Below are 24,358 nucleotides of genomic sequence, written 5' to 3'. Positions count from 1 at the left end.
AAGCCTACGTTAAACTTTTTTGTTTCAATATATATTGAATGATTACATTTAGCTCTGACATTTTAAGTCATTTCTCTACAGGATACTAAACCTTCTTTCATCCTTTTGTTTATTTTTTATCTTTTCAATACATTTTTTTTTCTTTATGTGAAAGCGGGCCAATCGGTGAAAGAGGAGGTAGTAAAAATATATATCGCTGTACAAAGCAGCAACTTTACGCGAAATTAAATGAGTGAAAAGGTGAATATATGTTAACCGTTTTGAACAGTTGAAGTATCTCCAATATTGTGTATCTCTGCCGAGGGCATGTAAACGGCAGTATCTGCAAAATGAGCTTTCGAGATATTTGAAGAAACGTGTATTGGATTCAATACTAACAAGAGGGAAATTTTGGAATCAGACGGTATTTTCGCGCTTTTTTTCCTCCAATGGAAGCCAAGTAAGCAAGCTTGTACAATAAAGCTAACGTACACTAGATGACAAAAATACGAAAGATTGGAAAATGAAATATTTTCAGTTACTGCCCTTTACCTGCACACAGCAGAATTGTTTTACTTACATAAATTGTAATATTATGGATTTAAACTTTTCAAAAGAACTCAGATAGAAAAGCTGAATTTAAAAGACTACATGTTAAAGTTATACCCTACATAATAGGTAGCGAATTTCCAAGCCTTTGATTGCTGTAAGTTTCATTTGGAAATACACCAGTTTTCATATGTTCCACTCTCTACTTGAAATTTCTTACCTCTCGTTTGAATTATACGCAGCTCTAGCCAGAATATGAATGAATGATTATTTTAATAACATAAGTTATTCAAAAAAAAGTAACAATATCAATACGAGACCTACTTGGCACACGCAATGAATACATTGATTTGGCTTTTGTGTTTGCAGACCAGTGGCGTTTGATGTGAATTCTTCTCCGTCTTGAAACATTTTGCCATGATGTAAACAAGGTAATTTAGAGCCTCCTCCTCCTTCGGCAGAATTTTTTGAGGATTTCTCTTCCATCCCAAAGCTGGAATCTAAAAAAATATTTATTAATGAGCTCAAAAAAGAGGTACATCATCAAAATTTCTTTCATTAATTACTAAGGGCACCAAAAATCTAGAGCAGCGACTCTCAACCGGTGGTCCGGCGGAACGGCACCGGTCCGCAGAAAAATTTGGTCGGTCCTCCAAGATTTTTTAAAAGTCCAAGTTTCATTTTCGTCATTCAAAATAATAATTTAAGAAAAAAAAAAAAAAGATGCGCCTCTTTTGCTTGAATTTGTGATTAATTTTCCTCATTTCGTATGAGTTTTTCCAATGTATATTTACTTACGAATAAGTATAACAACTATTATTTTAATTTTTATATTTTCATTTAAATATTTTTGCGACATTTTTTAATACTAAGTAAAGGTTAATTCAAATTAATTATCTATTATTATTGTTTTGTAAGTAAGAAAAATAAAAAGAAGAACATTTTCACAAGTTCTTAGTGGTCCCGGAGTAGATTTTTTTTTAAATTAAAACAAATAAATAATTAAATAAATAGGAAAAAAAATATCGATCCAAATAAATAAATAATTAAAAACTTTTTAATGGTCGTAAGTCGAAGTTCATTTTAGATTTATTCATTTTTTTTTCTTCTTCTTTTTTTAAAGATAAAACACATCAACTGTCCGCGAAGTATTAAAAAAATCTTTTGTCGTTCAGCAGGTTAAAAAAGTTGTCTACAGGAAGAGCTTCGTCAATTATAACACCATCATTTAAGTTAATCTCCATAGACTGTAAACTCTTTTTTTTTTTCAATTTACTATGAGAAGATTTCCGCATTTTATTTCTTTAAACGACGACGCAGGCACAAAATGTTGTAGTAACATTAATTCAGTTTCATTAAATTATGAACAGAAGTGCCTTCACCTCTGATGCCTTCAGTTAGGAAACGTACCTATTTTTTAGATGTAGATAGTAAAAAAAAAACCTGTGTACTACGTTATAAATTTGCATTTAAATTATATAATAACTTGAACAAGTTTCGGACTTACAGAATTTCCTGCATTATTATATTGAAGCTTTGAATAGTGCAATGTTTTGATTGTATTTAATAATGCATGTTAAGTTTCTATTGAATGTTTACGTTTGCATCTTCCCTGATAGCTTTGTACGTTTAATTTGCATTTTATTCATTTATTTACTTTAATTGTAAGCAATAAAGTATGCCTTTTCAATTGGCATATTAGATTTGGTAAGATTTACCTTCAGTAATAGTATTATTTTTCCACTTTCAATTGTAAACAATAAATCGTGCTAATTGAAAGAAAAAAAATGTTTTCTTGTCGAAAAATTTTGAGACACTGCTTGTGAATTTTTAATACTGATTCTCTTTAAAAGAAAATACTATGGGGTATTGAGTATTCTTACAAACTTATTCATTTCAGTAAAACTTCCCCACGACTTTACGTCGAATTTTTCAATTTGATCTTCACTCTCTTTTTTCAATGATCGTAAAAATAAAAACAAAATAATATTTTATTGCAAATGACGAAAAATGTCGTTACTTTAAAAAAATTATTTTATTGATTTATCTATTTATTTTTCAAAAAAAGAAAAAGCTCAGTACAAAGAGTTGGAGTGTCATTGGAAAGGCAAGACTTAGGGGTGTTTCCAATAGCAAAAGTAGTCCATCAAGTGATGACTCAAACGTCAACATAAGCTAGAGTTAAAACTGATTCATGACAATACAAATCTCATCCAGATTCCATTACTCCCCTCCTACTTAACAGGGTCCGGTCAGCAACTGTTTAAGATAATTGTAATAATGAATGTTTCATAAAAAAAATAAAACAAATAGATCTCTCCCCCTATGTCCAGTTGTATACGCACTGTTGTCTCCCCATAAATCACTGCTCACAGTAAGATGGTGAAAACTATCCACTTTATGTGACAGGGTTTTCTCATTCTTCTGATTTATGGCTTCGAAACTTTTTTCTTTGTGCTGCAAGCTGTTTCATTACAAAACCGAGCAGTTTGAAGAGGTACCCCCGGACTAATGGTTCCAAGATGGATTTTCGTTCCCCGGAACTGAGCGTGAAATTCGAAAGGATGATTCGGCAGCAGCGGAATGCTAAAATTGTCCGACTTGAATGGAAGGAAAAATTTATTACGTTTCTATTTCATCACCAATATTCGTGCTACAGCTGAAGCGAGAAAATTCATTTGCTAAAATTGCGGTGATATTTTTGGAGGATGTGTGAAAATATTTCTATTAATGCGGCAAATATATTTACTGTGAGTGATTTGTTGATGATTATGCATGAAAGAGTGAAGTTGAGAAGTTTGATATCTATCTGGGATAAGAAAATACCCGAACTGGGAGCAGTTCCGGGGATTCTTTAATGAGTGTTGACTGACCAATTTACAGTTTATGTTAACGAAATGTGATTTTAAATTCATTATATTCACATTTAAAACTTTTATATTCCTGTTTTTCATACGAATTAAATTTTAAGAGTTACTTTTATTGCTCTAACTGAGGTGATATTTTTGGAAGTTATGTGAGAATATTTTCATTAATGCTGCAGATATATTTGCTGTGAGTGATTTGTAGATGACTGCGCATAAAAGAATGAAGTTGAGAAGTTTAAGATCTATCTGCGATCGGTCATTTCTAAATCCCTCAAACCAAGAGCAGTTCTGGTGGCTCTTTAATGAGTGTCAACAGAAATGCAATTTGGACAAAAAAATAAATAAATAAATAAATAAATTAAAAAATAATAATAATAAAGAAATGGGATTTTAAATAGATTTTACTCACAATAAAAAAAAATGTATATTTTACATCAGTTAAAGTGTTATTTCCATTGCTCTTCGAATGATTTCTACTATCAATGAAACATATTTTTTATGGATCCGAAACTAAAAATTAGTTTGGAAAAAAACTACTTGTACTACCTGCAGAAATGTCATACGTCTCGTCAAAAATGTCCTCGGAATTGAACTTATCTTTTAATTATCTGAAATTAATATTATAAAAACGTTTGAAAAAAAATATCATACAACTTTTTTAGCATTCCTCTCTAAAGTTTCATCGTGCCTGATTATATATAACATTCCGGGGCAAAAATTAAAAGTTTGACTTAACTAGAAAAAGAAAAGGTGGAACTCATATGCTAGATTAAATAAAGCCTGTAACAGCTTAAAACGCGGATAAAAGTGTAAAGGAAGCGTGATAAATGTGCATTAGCGGTTCGTAGTTAAATGTACATCAACGTTGCTGTCGGTTTCGTTGTCGACTCGTTAAACCAAAACTAAAGAAAAGTCATGCTTTTTCCCTATAAAACAAAAAAAAAAAAGCTCTGGAAATCAATGGTTGTATTTAAAGGGGGTAATGATATAAAAACTTAGTACAGGTATTTCTGGGTCAAATTCTCCTGAAAACGTAACTTTTCAACGCAAATATTTTTCAATTTCGAAACCTTTTTTTTTTTTCATTCTTACATGAAAGTGTTACCTACTAGAAGGTCTCATAAACAATGGCCCAACTAAATTCCAATTATTTTACTCATAAATAAAAAAAAAATAAAAAATGTCTTGTTCATGGAAATAAAAAAAAAGAGAAAAAAACTTTAAATATTTAAAAATCGAGGCCTATTTAATATCAGAGTAGAAATTTTGTCAAATGAGCACACAGACAGCTATTTTAATGGTTAGTGTGAATATAATATTAAGCTATCTTAATTAAAGTACGGCTTAATTAGTAGTTTCAAATGTACGTTAAAAATAGTATTTAGTAAATTTGAGGATATACTGGCAATTTATAATTTTGGAAGAATGGCTATTATTGATGTATTTGCCCTTCATCATTTATTTTCACCTCATAAATAATGACATTGATAAGGTCTGTCACGGAGGTGAGATTTACGGAGCTGAGGAATTTTCCATTAATATAGGCCTAATAGATACCATTTTTCAGGGAAGTTTTTTTTTTTCTTCGTTGCTACAATCTGCACATGTTAAGCAAATGAAAACACGTTCACTTCTTTAACGTCCCTGAAATTCAAGTTCACGGAGGTGAGAAGTTTTTAAAGCAAAATCTATCTTCCTGTTCTTCGACAAAAATCTCCCAACTTCAACTATGGCTGAAAATAAACAAGGCTCCCTTGAATCATGGAAAAAATCTGATGTCGTTACTGTCACGTGTTAATGAGGAATGACATTTTGTGTTTAGGTAACGGAGGTGAGAATTTATTGCGTGACATGACTCCTTGTCCTACTAAAACGAACAAAAACAAAATATTAAAACATTAAATATGCTTAAACAATTAGTATTTGAGGCACTTGTGGAAGGAATAATGAATAAATGAGTATATAATTTTAATTAAACAAGGTATTAAGCCACATTAACAGTCACACAAGGTGTGTGATATGCCACGGTGGTGATAATTCACATGTTGTGAACAAAAAATATACTAAAATAAAAATTATTTTAAAACAATTGTTGGCAGGGTTAAGTCGATATATTTTTGATGAAATTAAAAATCATTGTTAAATGAATTTGTTCCTTAACGTTTTTGCAGTAAAAAGCGTGTGACAGAAAAGTTACACTTTTTGAAGAATGAACCTTATATGAAATGAGATACAAATGTTTTCAACTCACAAGTAACCCTACCCAAGTGTGAATCACCGATGAGAATAAAACTTGCACATCGATGGATTCTTTAAAAATATTGGACCTGTATTTTTTTTTTTTTGGCAATAAACACATTTAACGGGGTGAAATTTACCCCCGAATATTGGATAGTTGGAATAGAGAGTGCAATATATTCTTTTATTTTAAATTTTAATTACAAAAATTCCAATAATGAACGAAAATTTGGAAGAACTAAAAAACTAAAGTTGATGTTTCGGGATTTTTCCAAAAATACTATTTATAGGGTTAAACCATCCCTCGCAATCTTACCCCATCGCGGGGCTAGTTGCCTGTGAGCAATTCCATACGAGATAAATCACCTTCTTGACCTCACCATTTCCGAATTTAGTGCAATTTGGCAGGAATGACACATATGACAAGATAAGTAATCCTGCCAATTTTCAGATTTCCATTTTGAAAATTGTTCCAAATATAGGCCTGTAAAAAAACTCAAAATGTGAGAAAAAAATGAAAAGAGTGTGTTCTTTTAAATGATTGTAACTTTTATTCTAATTATAATAGAATGAAAATTGAAAAACCATTGTAAAGTTAAAATCTAGAGCTCTTTATTAGTATATTACATAGCTTTCTTATGATAGATTTAATTTTCGAGGTCATTCATTATGACGGGTAAGATTACGAGAATTATTATTATTTTCAGAAAAACCCTGAAAATACGTCAACTTTAAGTTTTGTTAAGTTTTTATTTTGTTAAGTTTTTTCAAATTTTCAATCATTATTTGAATTTTCATAGTTAAAATTTTAAATAAAATAATATATTGTACCCTCTAATATCCCAGGTATCCAATAGTTAGGGATGAATTTCACCCCGCTAAATGTTTATTGCCGATAAAAAAAATACGCGTTCAATATTTTTAACTGTTCTGTCGATGTGCAAAGTTTTATTCAAATCGGTGATTCACACTTTGGCTACTTGTCACGGCCGAACGCAGTGATTCTTTTTCGCTCATTCACGCTGTACTCGGGGAAGAAACAGCGTTTACTGAATTCATTATTTCTATTGATTCCACGGGAGCTGGCTGGCAGAAGGTTTTATGTAAGATAAAAAAAAAAAAAAAAAAAAAAATCCGTTGACTCCGTTGATAAAAGTATATTAATAGTTCGGACTTCTTAAACCAGAACTAAAGAAAAATCATGTTTTTTCGCGAAACGAACATTTTTCTGATAATCAATGGTTGTGTTTAAAGCGAGTAATGAAATAAAAACGTAGGAAGGTTATTCATATGGACTGAGATACAAATGTTTCCAACTTAGTACAGCGCGCAGATATTGTTTTTCGCTCATTGACACTGTACTAGCTGAGAAACGAATTTTACAAAATTTCTTCTTTGTATTGATTCCAAAGTAGGATGGCAGACGGATTTATGTAGGAGGAAAAATTTTCCATCGACTCCAAGGCTACGTTTTGGGAGAAGGGGCTAGAATTGCTCAAAATTCAACAAAAACAAATGATCAAATTTAGCAATGAACCAAGGAAATGAAGCTATTTTGTCCAAGTGTTTAATAGAAAAGTTTGGTCTGAAAAAGACTTATCAAGAGTGTAGTTGAGAGGGAATGGCGTTTCCCACTAGATTATTGGCACATTTAAATAAAAACTGTTAAAATTACAATTTAAAATTTGCTGAAATACTTTTGAAAAAAAATATATTTAATATCATCTACAGAAAAATTTGGTAGCATTTGCTAGTAATTATACGGGTGTCGGTATTTAAACAGAAGGTTCTAAATAATATGAACACTTTACTTTACAGTAAAGAAAAATATGGTAAAACTTAAAAACTACTCAGAGAATAGTTTTTATACTTTTAACACAAAAAACAGGTAAAAAATCATAATTATTTATAAAAAAAATATTGCATGTAAAGTTAGGAGTCACCCAGAAGGAGATTCTCGGTATTCCCTTTAAGTGCCACCCCAGTGGCGCAGCGAAGGGGGGTTATAACCCCCCCCCCCCCCAGGGCCATTGGTTTTAACATAAATGCAAATTCTAATATAGTATTTAATGCATTGAAAGGGCTGTTTTGATCCAAAAAAAAAACATTAAAAAAGTAATTTTGACCAAAAGATCCCCTTCAGAAAGTATTTTTGATCAAAAAACCCCTCTTCAGAAGATATTTTTCCTCAAAAAACCCGCTCAGAAGGTATATGTGATCAAAAAATCCCTACAGAAGGTATTTTTCATCAAAAAATCCCTTCCAGAAGGTTTTTTCGATCAAAAAACTTCCCCCAGGAGGTATTTCTGGCTGCGCTAGTGGGTCACCCTGTTTGTTAGAATGGATATTTGAACGTGGATTTTTTAAAATGTTTTTTCTTCAATATTTGTTTTGCTGAGTTTAACTTATGCATGTATTTTCACAGAAATATCACTTATATTGAAACGCTTTTTACTTAAAATTTCAAGAGTTTTCAGTTAAATTGAACGAAACTTTTATGAATTATTTTTATATATAGTAGAAATAACTTCTTCATCATGTTGAACTACAATCAAAGAACCGAAATTTTTGTCATTAAATTCCTGTATGTAAATAAAATTTGAATCTCCATTGCTTGAAAAATGGAATACGAATGCTTGTCGAGTTTATTACTTACCACCCGAACGAAATACTCGGTTCGATAGGAATCATGAAACTAGACTGACTAATAGCAAGTATTGAAGAAAGAAAAAATTGTTAGTGACTTACTAGAATGCATCTTTAGCTTTGACTCCACTTTAAAGAAATAAAAATATATATTTTTTGAAGAACGCCCATTAAATGAGCTGGATCTAAAGGGTGCATACAAATTAGATTCTTAAACACAAGGAAAGAAATGAATCGAATCACAGAACATAGCAAGAAAATGTAAATTTTTGATGAAAATGTCGCCATTGCATTTTCAAGTAAAATTAAAGGAACGAAGTTCGAGTTTTCGAAGAAAATAAACTCCTTCTGTGGATCATGTCAAAATGTTTTTATCATCTTAATGAAGTCGAATGTAAACATATCGTATTCAAATATTCTCATTTTAAATTACAAATTTCCAAAATTTCCAGAAGAGGAGTTAAAAATACGAGAATAGAAGAGGTTATAAAATTGGAAGTTTTATGTGGTTACATTTAAAACATCAAACAGGATCAAAGAAATGCATTTTCCCCTCCTAGTGTTAAAGAAATAAGATCCTTAAAATGTAATTAATTTTGAAATCATCGAGATTTATAAAAACCATCTAATATCAGAGGATTTTTTTCGTAAACATTTCACTGAACTCCATTTGTCAGGTAAGACACGTGCCATCATTAGCACCCAACTGATCCTTAATTATCTGCAGGTTACTATTGAACTGTTGACATCCAACTTTGGGTGTTATTTTTCAATAACGGTTCAGAATTGCTATTTCGTTTGAGATTCTTTAGATTTTAACAACATAAGTTGCTTAAGTCTTTTTTGGCAGCTGAGTGTTTTTGTTGAAAATTTTAATTGAATGTCACTTTCTCTCAAATTGTTTAAAGGCAATGTGCGGTTAACTATACGGCTGTCAACATCAAATGTCGCTGTACAAAATAGTCATATCCCTGTTTATATAAATAACAAAGATTTTTCGAAGAATATTACCGTCGATCCTTATTTAATTTTCATTTTGCTGTTAAAATCTAAAATTTTTATTGGTACAGTGATTGTTTTAAGATAGTTCCAATTCCATAACCGTACAACCTTTTCGAAAGTGAGTTTTACAAACGCCCCTTTTAGCCAGTAATTTTGACAAGGCTACTTTTCATCCGTTTTTACAGCCCATGTCAACATATGTGAAATTATATTGATATGAATTCATTAGTACGTAATTTGAATTTGTGATGAATTTTAGTAGGTGTAGATTAAATTTCGATACCCAGTGTTTAAAATTTTGAATGAAAAGTTTGTTTACTATCAAAAGATGTATACGTAATCTATCTTTAAATCATGATTGAAAAAGTTCAAGTTAAAGTTTATCTATTAAAATTAAAAAGGAACATCAGGGAAAGCAAAAGAAATGAACCAGTGTTCAATAAATAAATAAATAAATAAAAAGTAACTGATAAAAAATACCAGTAAAATAATTAAACTAAAGCTCTTGCTCTTTGTTTACGTTCCTATTGGTTCTGTATTGGTTTATAATTTTCTCATTGGAGTTTGGATAATTCACTATTTTTACTTTTTTTTCCCAAGCTGTTTGCTTATCCGGCTCTTGGCTTTTCTCGTATGTCTTTTCATCCATAAGCTCAATTATTTTGCATTGGAAAAGGCGTTCCTTGTAAAGCCAAAACATGTGTCTTCAGCAATCTAAAATGTGTGCTTTTTGACTTTGCTACTTCTTATTTTACTTTTTATACACAAAGGTATTTAGTTAACTTATTCAGAATAGATTTTGAAAACGTATATAACATATGAAATAAATGAATTTTAAAATATTTATTCCGGATAAAAATATAAAACCAGCAACTCAAAATATAACATGTTATTTCTTTTTCCTTTTAGCTATACTCTAAAAGCAATTCTCTTATTCTGCTCATTTTGTTTAATCACATACAAATACATTTTCGATACTCAAACTAAACCCCTGAAATTTATCGTTCTCCAACCACGTTTTATCAGAGGTGTATCATCATTATTTTTCTTCCATAAAAAAAGGAAAAGTGCGTGTTGCTGAAGATGATAAACAAAAAATAGGATTGGGCAAAAGGCTTTATGCCTTAACAAACATTTAAATTTGATGTTGCAATTTTTTTTTCTTTGTCAATGTTGCGATTTGAGGTTTTCATCAAGATCCCTCGTTTGCTACACAAGGAAAATAAAGTTATGCTACTCCCTTTGCTAAGCTCCCACCACAGCATATTTGTTACAGAACGAAAAGCTAGTCTTCGTTTTCATCTTATCAGATTTTGATGGGCATTAATGGGAAAAACTGCCGATCATTTCGTCGCTCGCTGTGACAATATCTGCTTTACTTTAATCTTAATGTGGTTCAAAATGGTACGAGAAAACAGTTTTAAAGAGCTATCGAAAGCGTCATAAATAAAGTAATTCATTTTGTAGAGACGTTAGCAGCAGTAATATTGATTTTTGCTGGGGTTTTTTCCATTGCTGTAATGTTTATTGAGTCTTTTTTAATCAGCCATAACTTGAGTGGTCGGTATCATAAAGAAGCCGCCCACATTGAAAATCGACAGTTTTTGGTGATGCGATGTTGATACTTTCAACAGCTATTAAGCATCTCATGAGTGCTGTAATACTAGAGGATCATTAATCAGTGCAGCTCTCCTATTAGAGTACTGTTGAATTAAAATACCATCAATTAATATAACAGAGTACATAAAGTACTCTGTATTGGATTATTGTACCTGAAATTAAATGAAGAGATAGCTTATTCCCTTCATTGAATTATATATATATATATATATATATATATATATATATATATATATATATATATATATATATATATATATATATATATATATATATATATATATATATATATATATACAGTGAAGCACCGTTTATACGTTTCTCTTTTATACGTTTTTTCGTTTGTACGCTTTTTTCATACAGTCCCTTCAAACACGTATAAACGGTGCTTCACTGTATATATATATATATATATATATATATATATATATATATATATATATATATATATATATTTGATAGCACTATAAGGATTGAAAAAAAGATTTTTCTTTTTGAAGCACAAAAAAAAATAAAAAAAAATCCCAAAATACCCTGGGGCCTCATCAGGGGATACTCTCCAAGAGTAGGGAAAAAACCATGAGATGTTTCGTGAGTGCTGCTGGCGAAATTCCCTAAAAAAGCAGCACTAGGCCCCGACATCTCACAAAACATGCCAACATCTTTTCAAGCCTAATCTTTTTTTATTTTTTTTTCTTTCTCGTTCAATCCTGATATTGCTATCAAATTTGTTGTCTACTAGTATCATAGAGCTGCCTATGGCGCCTCTTGAACTGAGTAGTGAAGTTGACTCAAAAGAGTGCCTTTTTAAGTACAATTTCCCCATACTTCATGCTTCATCATGATTCATTACAGCAGTAACACCTATAAGAATATTCAAAATTACGCAGTTGTTATCATTGGACCACTAGGTGTTTCCATGAATGTACCACCTGACAAAGTGTTTCATTCATGAAAAATCTCAAAGCTCAATTACCTTTGAAAATTGCTCAGTTATTTTAAAATAAATAAGAAAATGGAAAAAATAATCTCAGTAATTGATGAAAACTCTTATACTTTATTATAATTTCAAGGCAATTTTTTTTTATAAAATTGATTAAAAATTTTAAACATAATAATACAGTTTTAAATACTTCTGCTGTTCCAAAACAGTGCAAAAATTAGTAAAATATTGATGCCTCAATTGCCAAATCGATTAATTCCACTTTTTAAAAAAATCCTCATTTCTGCTTTAATAGTGCTTTATCATTGCTTAGCATGTGAATTTATATTAAAATTTTGGTTTAGTATATTTTTGACCATGTGATGGCAGAAAATGTAACACGAGGGCCTACTGACTCCTATGAAAAACAACGCGGTAGTCCATCCATGGCAACCGGTAGCCATGAATGGACCACATGCTAAAATATTTATTTTTAATTTTCATTTTTTATTGTGTATATTTATCATAAAAGTGAATATTATTTTTAAAAGAGAAATATACTGAGAAATTGTTCTTATAATTAACGTGGAATTTGAGTTGGATTTGCTTTATAAAAAAATCGAAAACTTTTATATGATTCATTGACGGCAAACTTTCCCTATACAGATATATATATATATATATATATATATATATATATATATATATATATATATATATATATATATATATATATATATATATATATATATATATATATATATATATATATATATATATATATATATATATATATATATATATATATATATATATATATATATATATATAGAGAGAGAGAGAGAGAGAGAGAGAGAGAGAGGGGGGGGGGGATAGTATAGTGCAACTTTTGGATGTTTAACAGAGGAAAGTATTTGCAGATACACAAATTTATTTCTCAAACGGGGGGGGGGAGAATACCAATTTTCGAGTTATTTACAAGAAGTAATTTTAAGTACGTAGGCATTTTTTTAAACATATATTATCCTAAAGATATTAGTTCTAACAAAATTAAAGGGCACGTAAGAAGTGCCCTCATCTGGCTCAAATATTTTTTTCACAAGTGTCCCGTAGTTTTTGTAAGCTTAGTCGGCCAAAAAAGAGAATATTTATGTAAAGAAAGGATCATGAACTTACAAGAAAGTTTATATAATGCTGTACTGCCCAAAAGCGTAGTGGCAACAGTTGGAAATGACGCAATGGATATAAGGCAGTACGAAAGAGCTAAAGTTTCCCTATTTACGCATATCATCTCGCCTTGCGTGCGGGGCTGAAACTTCATCGCTGTGTCGGAAGTGGAGGCCCCATGGACCAGACCTGGGAGCTAATGAACGCATCGGATGGTTGGAAATTCTAAGTCTTGTGGCCCGTGAAAATGATAGCAGGAATTGGAGTTCGGAGCTACCGGCAGCGGGCGAATCCTCAAATCATTCAGCCTACGCTAGATCTTTGAAGCAAGGTCGAATTGATGCCTTTTGTACAGCGTGTGAGATTTTTAGTGTTTGATGCCTCGTAATAGAATTCAACCCCTGTGAAGTAATGTTTTAATGTATTACATAAGAACTTTTAATTTGTGCAAATTGTGGTATTATGTTGTTATAGGCTAATGTTATTTTAATGTGTGTAAAATGCAAATTTCATATTAGTTAATTTTAAGCGGGGAGTTATTTGGGCTTGGTGCTTTTGTAAATATATATAGGCGGAAACTCTGGCCGTGTGATAACTAATGTATTTTAACTTTTATTGGGGGTTAATTTTAGAGTTAGTATTTGATCAAGGAGTAGTTTTAAATTCTTTTAAAAGCACTATTCTTGCAATTGAATTTGTGTTATAATGCTGCATCTTAACCATGCCACCTAGTAAGAATAAAGCTGTTTCTTTCTTTAAAGAATTATAATTAATGTGATCTTGGGTATGTGTTTTGGTGTTTCGCGTACTGTACGTTTCAACAGTACAAAAATGGTGCCGTGGCTTTCTTTTCTTGCAGCTTTATTTAAAAAAAAAAAGAACATATTAGCGGTGTATAATATGTGGTGGTTTTTACAAGTTTTAAATTTGTAATTTTGTGTGTTTTTGCTTATTGTATAAGGAAGGGATGGCCAAGGACCAGGCATCAGGAGTTTTTGTACCTCACGGCTTATCTGTAATGAATCTATCAATGATACCTGTGTTTAAAGGTATTAATAGTGAAACTCCTCTTCCTGAGTTTTTTGAAAGGATAGAGGATTCGGCTTTACAGTGGAATTGGTCTGATTCGGAGAAATATTTCGTGGCGCGAGATAGGCTGTTTGGAAACGCTAGGGAATGTTTCAATGAGTTTCGCGACGAAATTAGTGATTTTAAAACATTGAAACTGGTCCTTTTCAGAGAATTTGTTAGCAAGCCGCCCCCAAGCGTGGCCCTTTTCGAGTTTATGACATTCCGGCAGCCACCAAATATGCCAGTGGAGAGGTTTATCGCAAGGGCTAATGCGAAAAGCAAAATGCTAGATTTCGGAAATGAATCTAAGGAAATAGTGGAAAGTCAGCGTAAACACATGTTAATGAACATGCTTCTTGCAAATTTGCGACCTGAAATCTTGAGGGGAGTAATTGTCAGAAATCCTAAAAATTTGGAAGAACTCAAAGATTATGCAGGTCGTGAAGAAATTGCGTGGAGGGCAGCACAATCCGCCGGTAATCCATTTTTAAATCAATCTGAACATTTCGAGGCAAATTCTGAGTCAGTGTTTGGGATAAATCAAACGAATACAGAAAATAATAAAGTAAGCGACAGGTTTAATACCTTGTTAGAGAAAATGGATTATCTAACAAAAAGGGTTGAGCTGTTGGAGGGGCATAGATGCCGGGGTAATGAAAGAAAAGTAAGTGTAACTTGTTTTAAATGTGGGTGAATAGGACATATAGCTCGATATTGTAGAACGAATCCAGGATACGAGCACACAAAAAAATCAAATTCCGGAAAACTAGACCAGGGGGTCTAGTCGGCACAAACGCAGACATTAATCCCTGGGATGCGTATAAATAATGGGCAAAAGGGAAAGCTTCCTGTTATAAAAGTTAAGATTGGCCAGAACAAGATGGGGGCTTTATGCGACTCGGGGGCGACGTTGAATTTAATTGAGGAGGGTTGTATACCATTGGAGTCAGACTGTCAACCATGCTCGTTGTGGATAAATACCGTTGCGAAAGAGGCTATAAAAATCCTTAAAAAAGTCCATCTTGACGTGACCATAAATGACAAAGTTATAAATTCGGATTTTTATGTAATTTCAAAAGATATTTCAAAAAATTTTAAAGTTATTTTGGGTCAGATGTTCTTGGTTGAAAACGGATGTATCATCAATTATAATAAAAAAACGGTAAAAATAAACAATGAAATGATTTCATGGGAAAATTCGGAGCAAACAGACGCTATGTTTAATATTGGAAACGGGAGTCAGGGCCAAATAGGTCATATATGCAGAAAAATCACCTTGCCCCCTTTTTCACAGTCTGTTTAACTTGAAAGATACATTAGGTTCGGAGGTTATAATGATAGAACCATGTAATCAACAGGAAAAGAACTTCTTAATTGCCCGATCTATAAGTAAGGGAGCGCAAAAAGATGGAATTCCGGTCCTGATAATGAACCCAACAGATAAATTTATTCATTTTAACGAAACTCGAGAGGCTGTTTCAGCCACGCACGCAAGGCGAGATGATATGCGTAAATAGGGAAACTTTAGCTCTTTCGTACTGCCTTATATACATTGCGTCATTTCCAACTGTTGCCACTACGCTTTTGGGCAGTACAATGCTCTTAACTTTTTAATTTCAGCTTATTAACTAACTTATAATGTTCCCACTTGAAGAAGTCAGCGATAAAAGTATATACGGCACCTGCTAAGACAAAGAAATTGTCACTCAAAAAAAAAAAAAGATTCATTTCTCTGAAAGTTCAGCAGAGAAGAGGGACTAATACTGTTATCTATTGAGAATTTTTCATGTACTTTTAAATTATCTTAACAAAACATTTCACGTTCGTATGTGCCCCGTCGGCTCAAAGCAAACTTTTACAATCTATTCTCAAGATCTCTTTCACTATATAGAAGAACCAATGAAGTATTTTTATGTTAAAGATGTATTTTTGAGTAAACATTGAAACTGGAACACAAAACGTACCTTGACAAACTTCACAACATGCATTTTTTTTTAGTCCACTGCACATTGATGAAGAACAAGTAACATTGCTGCAGTTCATACCACCATCCTGCAAAGGACAACGCATCAGCAAATACATTTGTAAGCAATAATTCCAAACATGTGTTTGAAATGAGTTTTGCACTTTCGTCACTACTGTTCGTCCATATTTATCGGATATATATATATATATATATATATATATATATATATATATATATATATATATATATATATATATATATATATATATATTTATATATATATATATATATATATATATATATATATATATATATATATATATTTATATATATATATATATATATTATATATATATATATATATATATATATATATATATACATATATATATATAGATATATATATATATTTATATATATATATATATATATATATATATATATATATATATATATATATATATATATATATATATATATATATATACATATATATATATAGATATATATATATAGATATATATATTAGTTTCAAGAATTCATTTAAAATTAATTAACAATTGATCAACAAAAACTACGCTGAAAATTATCTACGCAGTTAAGTCTAACGGAAATATAATCGCTTTTAAGTTCTTCGCAAGATGTTAATTACTACCACTCAGGCTCTGCGATTTGTAACACGTAAACACGTGCGACGTATACCCACAATTTTTCTTTTTTCAATTTTACATCAGTATTTTTCTTTTACATTGAATGAATGAATATTTTGTAGTACTTTTTTATTCAGAAATATTCTGTTAAATTTCGAAACTTGAAAAGTATATGATTGCAAATCAATTTCAAGAATGCATTTGATGAGTTAATTAACTAATTAACATAAAAGTCAACATAAACAGTTGCGGAAAAAATGAATTATATCTGAAATGAAAATACAATTGCTTTTCTTTTCATCAAGAGATATTAATTACTGGATTTCTTCGGAACACTTTGGAGAGCGATTTTAAAGAATTAATTTTTTAAATTAGAGAATGGTTACCTTAAAAACTAATCTAAAAAATAACGGAAAAAATGAGGTACGCAATTAAATCTGAAACGAATATTACATAATTTTTCAATACATTGCAAGATATTCACTACTGCCACTGGAATTTCTTTGCAGACTTGGCAATTTTTTGGTATTTATTGCATAGAAACAGAGCTCAAGATACATTTTTCAGAATAGAAACTTCAAAAAGCTCACCTTTACCGTATTAATTTAGTTAGATGCATAATTTGTTAAGTTGATTTTTATATTAATAAATTAAATATATGATTAATATAAAAATCAATATAAAATTTTTGTGGAAAGTGAAGTAGGCAGTTAAAGCCGAAATGAATATACAATCGCTTTTCAATTTATCTCGAAACGGTAATTACTGCCACTGAAATTTCTTCACAGGCTCAGCGATTTGTTGACATTTATTGCAGATCTCAAGATATATTTTTCTCAAAAAAAGCCTCGAAAAGTTCATCTTACCGTAGATGCTCAAATTATCTTGTATTTTATCTTGTTTTTTATAATCATAAATAAAAAAACTCACTTTTAACTCATTTTTAATTTAATTGAACAACTCAGTATTTCTTTGATTTTATCCGTAACTGTTTGTATTGATGTTTATGTTAATCATTTTATTAACTTATCAAATGCATTCTTTTAATTGATTGGCAGTCATAGATATTTTTTAAATTTCCGACATTTTACGGATTTTTATGAATAAAAGAGTACTGCAGTCAATGTAATAGAAAAGTGTAGTGATGTAAAATTGAAAAAGGAAAATGTTGCATATACGTCTCACGTGTTTTAAAAGTCGCATAGCCTGAGAATTAACTCCAGTGGCTGCAATTAACATCTCGCGAGGAGTTGAGAAACGATTGTATTTTTGTTACAAACTTAATTCATGTATCATTTCTTGATTTATATAAAAATCAACATAAAAATTACGGTTAAAATGAAGTGCGTAATTAAATCTCAAATGAAGATACAATCACTTTTCAATTCATCGCGAGATGTTAATTACTGCCAATGGAGTTTCTTCGCTGGCTCAGCAATTTGTTGACATTTATTGCGTGGAAACAGACCTCAAGATACATTTTTCTCAATAGAAGCCTCGAAAAGCTCATCTTTACCGTAGATGCTTTTTCTTAATTGTGATTTCTTATCTAGTGCATCCCTGTCTCATGGATCTGGGATGAAGACCTTAAATGGGAGCTGGAAATTGCTGCTCATTATAGGAAATTACACTTGGATTTGACCGATGATGAAGCTGACATGGCAAATCTTTATTTTGCTCAAGAAGAGGAAACGCTTCAATGTAATGGGTGGAAAAATTGGAACTACTATAAGTGAAAGTATAACATTTGAAAAGGAATGGTGGGAATAATGCCAGTAATAGTATGTCTACTTGTCCGTGCTGGAAATGATTGTCCTTTCCTTACAGTACGAGAATTCTGATATATTTAATTTTTCTTCTCCGGTTTCGAAAATGTATACAATGTATACACAGTTCAATGACTTATAAAATGTAGCTCTCGTTTTCGTACTTTTTTTATTACACCAGGTAAGTCTGCACTTTTAATTGTTTTGGATGTTGAATAAGCGTTTTACACAACAAATAAATATAAATAAGTAGTGTACAGTGAATAAATATAAATAAACAGTGTACAGGGAATAACTATAAATAGTATAAAGGGCTTTAAGAAAAACAGCGATTAAAAATAACTTTTTTATTTATTTGGCCAAATTCGTGAATGGTTTGGAAAAATCGTGATTTTTCTTTTAGTTTTTTATAAACTTAATGATAAAATCAACAGTTTCAATTTTGTCGATGCTAAAAAAACCAACGATTGATTTTTATTTATTTTTATATGCACTTCTGGAAAACATCGTGGGTAATTTTAAGAAATATTTAAAGAAATAAGAACTGTGCAAGCATTTACTTTTTATATTGATCTTCAGTTTTTTAGCTACATTAATAAATTCAGCAGACGCGTGCCTGCGTATTCTAAATAGTTTCAGCCACTCGAAAGCCACTTATTAGCGAAAAAAAAAGTAATTGAAAGAAACATTTAAAAGTTGTGTACCCCCACACGCATCCATTCCTTGTTCCATTCATCCCTCACCTCCTTTAACTTTCTAATTTGAAAACAAATTAATTTTCGAAGTCCGGACCGAGCAAACTATTTTTGAATACTTAGCTTTTACATTAACGAACTAATGCTAATTTTTAGGGCAAATTAATGTTTTATTTATTTTTTTAAGGAAATTATTAGTACACCCAAACCTGTTTTTGTGCGATTTTTTTTTTTTTTTTTTGTACAAATTTTCTTTGAGAGGTATATGAAAATTACTTATGAAATGAGCGGAAATTATTTATAAAACGAGTGCGAGGTAGTATCTACAAGTGACGACAGGGGCATCCCGATGGGGAGTCACTGTGACCTCCCAAAAATTTTCCTTATTCGGGAACTTTTTCGCGAGTCGGCAAAATTTTCATCACTTGGTTTGCTTTGATTTCGTTTAAATATAACATTTTGGGTTATTTTCTAGGTGAGACTTTCTTTATCCACCGCATAAAAAAAAAATATTTTTTAACTGTGTTGCGAAAACAGCTTTTTATATCTACTCGTGAAGTATCGAACATTTTTAATGCGATTTTTATGCGGTCCCTATCCACCGCATAAAAACAGGTTTGGGTGTATTAAACAATGTTGTCTCCTTTAAAAATTGCAACCGAAAATTTTCTATTAGAATAAGTAAGATAATTGTTTGCGTGATGTTAATGGAAAATTTTATCAATTTTAAAAGCATTTGTTTCCGATTTTTCATTTGTTATAAAGTTGTGTTGTAAATTTTCGCAGTTGTTGAATTTTGTCATTGCTTAAGGATACTTTCTGAAATGAACTTCTACGCATGATTTTACAGAGTGTTTTTTTTTTATCGTATAACATAACTCGATAAGTTACTCGATTCAGATGTGGGAAAAGTCATTGTATTATATAATATAATTTGAGCAAAAAAAAAAAAAAAGGGTGGGGGCAGGGGTCCAGGTAAGAAAACTTTACTCTAAAAACCAATGACCTATTCCTTTAGTAACAATTGCATTTTTTTTTTCATTTAAATGTAAACAAACTTGAGCGAAAAAAAAAAAAAACTACTTTTTCAGTGAGACGCATTAGAAAGTGCGAATAAGTCTTGATAAATACGCCTAATGTTTAAAAAGTAATCCTTCATGTAACGACTAGGATACAAATTAATTTAGTTTTTGGGTAACTTTATTCACGTTTGACACCTACCCAGCATACTTGGATAGTTCGCGAAGTCTCGAGTTTTGAAATTGCCTTGGAATAGCTTGACGAAAAAAAAAAGAGTAACCGTCCAATCTTCGTTTTATGCAAAATTTCATTTTCTGAAAATAAGCGTTACAAACGAGACTAATTTTTATGTCTAAGGACGATTTTAAAAATTAAAACCTTATAATTTATACCGTATGCAAGCTCTTACACCGGGATACATAAAGAGAGGAAAAATCCTTGTAATGGGATATTGTATGTTCCTTTTATAAATTATGACTAGTCATAACGTATTAATAAATCGACTATTTCTTACTCAAAAAGCGTGAAGTTTACCTTTTTGAAATATAAGCCCTCAAAAGATACAAAGTTCAAAATATCGTAAGGAGTTCAGTGGCTTACAATTTACGCTATGAGATGTAAAACTAAGAAATGTATCAATAACAATCAATATCAGCTCTGAAGACAAAGACTGAACAAAACTTTAAGCACACGGGATCTAATTTAGAAATTAAAAAATACTTCACCGTGATTGCAGCACACACTGTAAAAACGATTCAGAAACGTTCCTGGAAAATAATATAGGCCGCTGATGTGCCCAAATTCTGCCAGTAACATATCTAGCAAAATCCAGGAACGTTTTCTGCTAAAATTCAGTAACCTTCCTGAAAATTCCTGAAATGTTCTCGTTTAAAGCCAGTCGTGTATCTGGAACTTCAGAGTCATCTTAAGTAGGAATAATATAACAGCTTGTTACCTTCCTGATCTATCAAGACAGTTAAAAAGCAGTTCGGCAATCATGGCCAAAGCTAAGCTAGAATTGCAAGCAAGTACCAAGCATCTCACTTCATTGCAATTCTTGCATAGCTACGTAGTCCATACTTATCCATTATTCCATTTATTGCATCCCTTTGGGAGATTAATCAGTACAGACGAGCCGTAATCGAACTAAAGCCGATACCTCTTATAAATACTCTCATTTAACCATTAAACTGGGAGCTAAAAATATTTTTTGCATCACAGAGAAACTACATTTAAACAACTTGTAGCAATTCAGGAATTTTTTTGAGAGCAATACTTGATATTTCCTGGAAGTGGATAAAAACCATTGAACTCCCGAAACGTTACACGGAAATACCCAGTAACGATTCGGAATTTTTTTACAGTACATACAAAGTCCTTTACACATAGTTACATTGTAACGAATTATATTCCAGATCTTCCCTTTCAATTGATACAATGTATCTTCTCATAGATTTGCTAATAGATTGGTCTTTGGTATCCCTAAAATGTTTCCTTAAGAATTGAACATTGTCTTTTGATTCGTATTCTTCATTTTTTCCCCTCTGTGTCAAGGATATCCTGCTAGTTCCCGGATAATTCTTTAATCTGAATGCTACATCAGGGACTAAGATGTCGCAGGAAATGCTTGAATTTGAGTGGAGTGCTTCCTACGCAGGGAGTGTTAAAAGCTCTTTTGTTACAATGTTGGGAAGGTCATTGATCCAAATAGCAAGTAAACATGACGATTTGACAGTTTTCTATGCAATAATACAGCACTAAGCATTTAGCGAGATGTTTTTTTTGAAAAAAACCATCAGTTAACTTTAAAAGAAATATATATATGTTATCAGTATCGTAAAACGTAAAAATATTTCGTTAAATCTCATATTGTATTACAAAGAAAGTAGACAATTAAATTTTACTTGTTATTCATCATTTTGCAAATGCTGTTTTAGCCTGAGATAGGAATTGGAGGGACAATTGATCGATTCCGACTCCTGTAATTTTGAAGCTTCCGTCTCCAACTCTTTTATTCCAAAATTACTCCGACTTCAATACTCTGGGTCTCAAATGGCCTTGTTCTAAAGCTATAGCATATCATTAAATCAAAAACCGTTGTATAGCCTGATACTCTTTAAAATGACTGCGCACCGTACAACCTGAACACAACACCACTACTAGCATAATTAAAAATAAAGTTTTCATATTGATTGAAATATTGTCTCGTGTCAACCACTATATAAAGTAACAATCCTATCCCTGGGTTTTTTTCTATTTAAAAAGAACACTATTTTTCTCTTTAAATGTCCCTTAAATGCGTCCGTTACTAAAGTATATTTCTTTAATTTTCTTGTTCTGTTCTTACTAATTAGAGTTCTCACCCTTGCATCTTTTTTTCCCACCGAATATGACTATTTCAGCTTAAGATAGTACATCTATATAACACTTTCAAGAAAATTATACATATATATATTTTTCAAATAAGGCGATGAGAGGAAAATGTATTTGAGTGGACTTTTTAAAGCTTCCTTTCAGCAAAGCGCGTGCAAAATTCAAGCCACAGGTAGACTTCCGTTGAAATATTTTTCAAAACCATGCTCTGTAGCAGCAACTGCCACTGCCCTTAAAAAGTACTTAAAAATAACATAGTAAAAGTACTAGCTAATTCTTACTTTTTAAAATTATCTTAAAGATTTTAAATCTAAGTAAAGCTAAGTGATATTATTAACTAGAAGTGTTCTGAAAATTACTCGAGCTTACTCTCCTCTTATGTCAATATCTGTTTTCTTACTTCAGTCGTATCCCTTTTTCAATTGTCTTAGACATGAACATTTTTGCTTTACCAAGAGCTAAAGCAATTTTCAAAAACAAAATACTACAGACATGAGAATAACCCAAGTTAGTTACATTAAATGATATCAAATTCATACACGGAAACTGTTAGGCGTCATATTTCAAGAAAATTCAACAGGAACTTTTTTTAAGACAAGAATATTTCAAATTCAAGTTTTTTTTTTGTGCATACGCAAGCTGACTAAAACAGAAGAAAAAATAGTACAAATGAATACATCATAATATTCGTAAAAAATAAATTTCCCAGTTGGAATAAATAAAAAAATATCAAATGAAAGTAGAGTTATTTCTGCACAGTACTTTGCAAGAAATCTAATTTTAATCAGACGTCAAGAAGAAAAAAAAAAGAAAAACCTTTAGAATTTATTTTACTTTTAACAAATGTCAAAGAAAAAAGAAAAAAGCATGGAGTTTGTTTCCGATTAATTATAAAGTTTTTGCAATCAAGAATTGCAATTTTGAACACTACATACTGTATGTGCAAAAATAACTTCATAACTTATTATAACTTTTTCAAGGCATCTAGTTTCTGATAAAGATATGCCAATGATCAATAGTAATAATATGTTAATTTACTTAATTTGAAAAATCCAGTTTAAGACTACTTACAGGCTTACATAGACAATGAACGCATATAGTAAGTGCAGGAGTTTTCAGATGTTTATACCATGTCTGATTAATTTCGTACTCCTGGCCAGCCATAGAACAGTGCAATCTTCCACTACCGCTAGGGTTCAGTGTTGGAGGTGGAGCACCTAATGATGCTGTAAGCAGAAAACAAATTTTCTTAAGCATTTTTGTAGCACTTATTACCAAGACAAGTAATAAAACTAAAAAAACGTAAAAAACATTCATTAAACATAAACGAACAGAAGGAATTTTCTTAAAAAGTTACCGAAAATTTTTAAAAGTATTGTAATGGAAAGTAAAGTTTAATTTCTCGTTTTATGGAAATTTCAATACTAACACATTGACTGACTGAAATGTTTACCCATTTAGTTATTATATTTCTTATTTTTTATCATAAATTAAATAACAGACAATGAAACTTAGCTGACTCAAATTTATTGTTAATTGATTAAAATGAACCATGATACGTTCTGAAACGCATTACTCACTTTGATTCTCGATAACCATTTTTTAGACTTTTTAAGAGAATAAAGATTCGATACGTCAAATTTAACGCATATGTCAAGAAGACTTTTGAATATGAGATCACATAAACAGAAGCGTTCAAAAGAGAAATGTTTGGTTATACTTTGAAAAAAAAATCATCAGTACCTAAATCAAATTTCAAAATTTTTAATTCATGGAATTATTATAATACGTTATCAATTAATCCTTAACTTTAATCTCCAGGCAAAA

The 24,358-nt window shown here is 31.0% G+C and overlaps 1 protein-coding gene across 1 annotated transcript in view; it reads right to left on the bottom strand.

Annotated features, from left to right (window-relative positions):
• LOC129218631 (chordin-like protein 1) overlaps positions 1-24,358 on the bottom strand; it is a 145,136-nt gene that overhangs the window by 46,965 nt on the left and 73,813 nt on the right. Inside the window, exons 3-5 of the mRNA XM_054852951.1 lie at positions 23,603-23,757; positions 16,026-16,113; positions 853-1,028 (exon numbers count right to left, since the gene is read on the bottom strand). Coding sequence (XP_054708926.1) covers positions 853-1,028; positions 16,026-16,113; positions 23,603-23,757 — 419 coding nt within the window. The remainder of the gene's footprint in view (positions 1-852; positions 1,029-16,025; positions 16,114-23,602; positions 23,758-24,358) is intronic.

Source organism: Uloborus diversus, chromosome 3 (genome assembly GCF_026930045.1).
Source record: "Uloborus diversus isolate 005 chromosome 3, Udiv.v.3.1, whole genome shotgun sequence".
In the NCBI taxonomy this organism is placed as follows: Eukaryota; Metazoa; Arthropoda; class Arachnida; order Araneae; family Uloboridae; genus Uloborus; species Uloborus diversus.
The sequence above is the reverse complement of the archived record's forward strand: the minus strand, read 5'-3'. Positions and strand labels throughout refer to the sequence as shown.